The sequence below is a fragment of the Juglans regia genome, chromosome 8, assembly GCF_001411555.2.
Source record: "Juglans regia cultivar Chandler chromosome 8, Walnut 2.0, whole genome shotgun sequence".
Classification (NCBI taxonomy): domain Eukaryota; kingdom Viridiplantae; phylum Streptophyta; class Magnoliopsida; order Fagales; family Juglandaceae; genus Juglans; species Juglans regia.
In genome coordinates, this window is record NC_049908.1 from 27431388 (window position 1) to 27434524 (window position 3137).

At 36.2% G+C, this 3137-nt stretch overlaps 1 protein-coding gene across 1 annotated transcript; it reads right to left on the minus strand.

The window, feature by feature from the left end:
• Positions 1-270: 270 nt before the first annotated feature.
• On the minus strand, positions 271-579 carry LOC109008578 (50S ribosomal protein L7/L12-like). Its single transcript, XM_018988731.1, has one exon. The coding sequence runs from the start codon at positions 577-579 to the stop codon at positions 271-273; it is 309 nt and encodes a 102-aa protein (XP_018844276.1).
• Positions 580-3137: the final 2558 nt, after the last annotated feature.

The window sequence follows — 3137 nt, forward strand, 5'->3', positions numbered from 1 at the left end:
CTCGAGCCCTTTTCCCCTTTCCCACTTTCGTACACCTCTCTCCCTCACTTTTTTTTTTAGAGGAAAAAAATGCAATATATTGAAAAGACTGAATATATCCTGACATACAAAAGATTTCCATATCCTTTCATCCATACGCCAGGATTTCAACCACTTTTCTACCTCATAATTTGCATGCCAAAATTATATCTTTAGTGCCAACAAAAGGACATGGCTTGGAAAGTAGGGAGTCATGAATTTTGTATCAGTTTCCTTTCATTCCATGATAACCTAGGCCTCAAGAGCTTTCATCTTCTCAATTATTTGCTCACCTTCTTTTGATACTCCCCTTTTAAAAACTGATGGGGTCTTCTCCACCAAGTCTTTGGCTTCCTTGAGACCCAAATCAGTAAAACTCCTAACCTCCTTGATTATCTTGATCTTTGAAGCTGCTTCATAAGACTCATGTTTTAATTCAAAAACAGTATTTTCTAGTTTCTTCTCCTCCTTGGCTGTTGTTGGTGCCTTTGCTACAATTCTAGCCAATCCCGCAACTTCTGGTTTCATGACCCCAACTGTTAGTGGGTCTTTCATTCCCATTTTTTTCATCATAATGGCTCGTGGTTCCAATCTATTCTTCCTCGATGCATTCGTAGCCACGAAGGAATTTAGTAGGTCTGGTCAATGTGAGTCTTCCATTTCTCTTTGTCGATTTCACTTCTTCAAGTTTGAAGATTCAACTGGAACCCATTCCCTCACTTCCACAGGTAAGAGAAAAAAAATTTATAATTTCTTCTATTCCAATTCCGTAGAGTTCACTAATTCGAATATTTTGGAATTTTTTTCTGTTCATACTGGGTTTCTCTAACTCAAGATGAACACAAGAATTCAACTTTGAATTGTATGAAAATCATAGGGAAAAAATTCGTCGAGCGAAGGCACAACACGCGCACGCACAGGGCGGATTGGGGGAAGAAATTTGAAATGGGTACTGGAGCCCAGGATAGAGATGAAGGAGGGAATGTTTTGCTTTTAGGAAAAAAAACAAAAAACACCAAAACAAAAGTCATGTCACAACCAGTGTGTGGTGTTGGAGAAAAAAAGCATATGTATAGAATTACTCTAACTTTGCTAGTGCAAGTCATATATGAATTGAGGTATAAATTTACTGTAGCTAATATGTTCCTAGCTAATCCAATGTGACCCAAATTCTCGATGGATTATCTATTAATATAGCTACACTAGTATTTGGCTATGCCAATGTCAATGTTCTAATAGCGCTAATCTAATATTCCTAATACCTAATCGATTTCCTACAAAACAATAGGCACGTAATTTGTAATTAAAACTTAAGATAATAAAATAATTTATTTTTTAAAAAATTTAAAATTCTCATTTTAACCTTAAAAATAGTCTAATCTTCGTGGGTCCAAATTCTCATAAATCCATATTCTCCATTAAACTCATAAAAAATAACTGCAAGCCCATAAGCCCAAAATAAAATTAAAGCCCAATATGAAAACAAGCTGAACGTGTAAAGAGTCTCCAAATGACTACTGCTATGACATATGGACAAAGGGATGGTAATGTAATTTTGTCTCAAAAGGCATCTATTTCATTCGGTCCTCTTGTGGAAATTTTATTTTCAGAGGAAATAATTGAAGCCACAAAGCTTCTCGGCTTCCTGTACTGGCTTGCGGCTATGTGGTTTTCTAACTAAAGGACTGTGGCAGTGGGCTTATCCCACGGTGGTGCCATGGCTGAACCTAGGTGGTAGATCAAGGGCTGGGCGGCTTGGGACTCCTGATATATATAAGGGGTTAAGAATTTTAATTTGAAGAGGACGGTAGAGATGTAACCCTAATATGTTTGAAATTGACCACGTTCACGGGCTTGGACTTCGTAAATAAATCGGGCCTTTAGTTCTCATGTTCAAAATAAAATTAGTTCGCCTAATAAATTTTTTTATGGGCTTTTAGATATATTTTTGGGTTAATTACTAATTTAATAGGGCCCATTTGGTACATAACATATTAAATAGGATTAAATCCAAATCGCTCTTTAAATCTAATTTAGGTTCAATAAATTATTCATATTGCATCACTAATAACACTGAATCGGGTCGTTACATCTTCTTTTTACTAGCTATCTATCAAGTAATGTTAGGTCCAAAACAAAAGTTGAGTGCAAAGCCCTATCCAGCATAGCTGCTGAACTACAATGGTTACTACATTTAGGGAAGCACCCCTAAATGTTATATTATAAATACAATGGTTACATAGGTTTAAATTCTTTTTGTGTTTAATTTATAAATATAAAATGAACTTAAACTCTAATGAATTATATTTTGGATTGTTTTGACCTCCTAGGCCAACATTTATATAGGAAATTAAGGTAATCCAATAACTTGAATACAATTCAAGTTTTTAATAAATTGTATATATCTATATACAATATATTTATTTATATATATAAATATAAAAAAAAATATTTTTTTATATATGTGGAGAGGAGTGGGGGGTGGGGTGAGGCCCCGTTGGGATCATCCCGCCCTTCGCCCCCACAGGGGCGGAGCGGGGTACAGGCTCCCACTGCCCACCCCTAGTTACATTCACTGCTCAAGGAACTTGGAATCTTAGTTCCAAAGCCTCCAATTTTATGGTGTGACAATATAGGAGCTACTTATCTCTAAATCTAGTATTCTATGCACGTACAAAACACATTGAGATCGACTTCCATTTTCCACCAAAGATCAATTGGCAGACATCTTTAAAAAACCATTATCATCAACTAGATTTACTTCGCTTAGAATTATGCTCAACGTTGTGTCACCACCATTGGGCTTGCAGGGGCGTCTTAAGGAAACAATAGTCAAACACAAAACTATCTCTCAAAGTGATCAAGATAAAGCACAAGAAGTACAAGAAGATCAAGCACAATCAAACACAGTTAACAAGATAAGAAGCATACTCCTACCTGAGTACCTACAAAAGACATTGAACATTTATGAAGATATGTTCTACTCGTACATAGGGGTATAAGAAAAAATTGAAAAACCGGTTGAATAGGACCGGGCCGGACCGAATTGGTGGGTTTGGTGCAATTTGTAACCAGTCCGGTGCGATACCGGTTCTTAAAAATGAAAACCAATCCTAAAT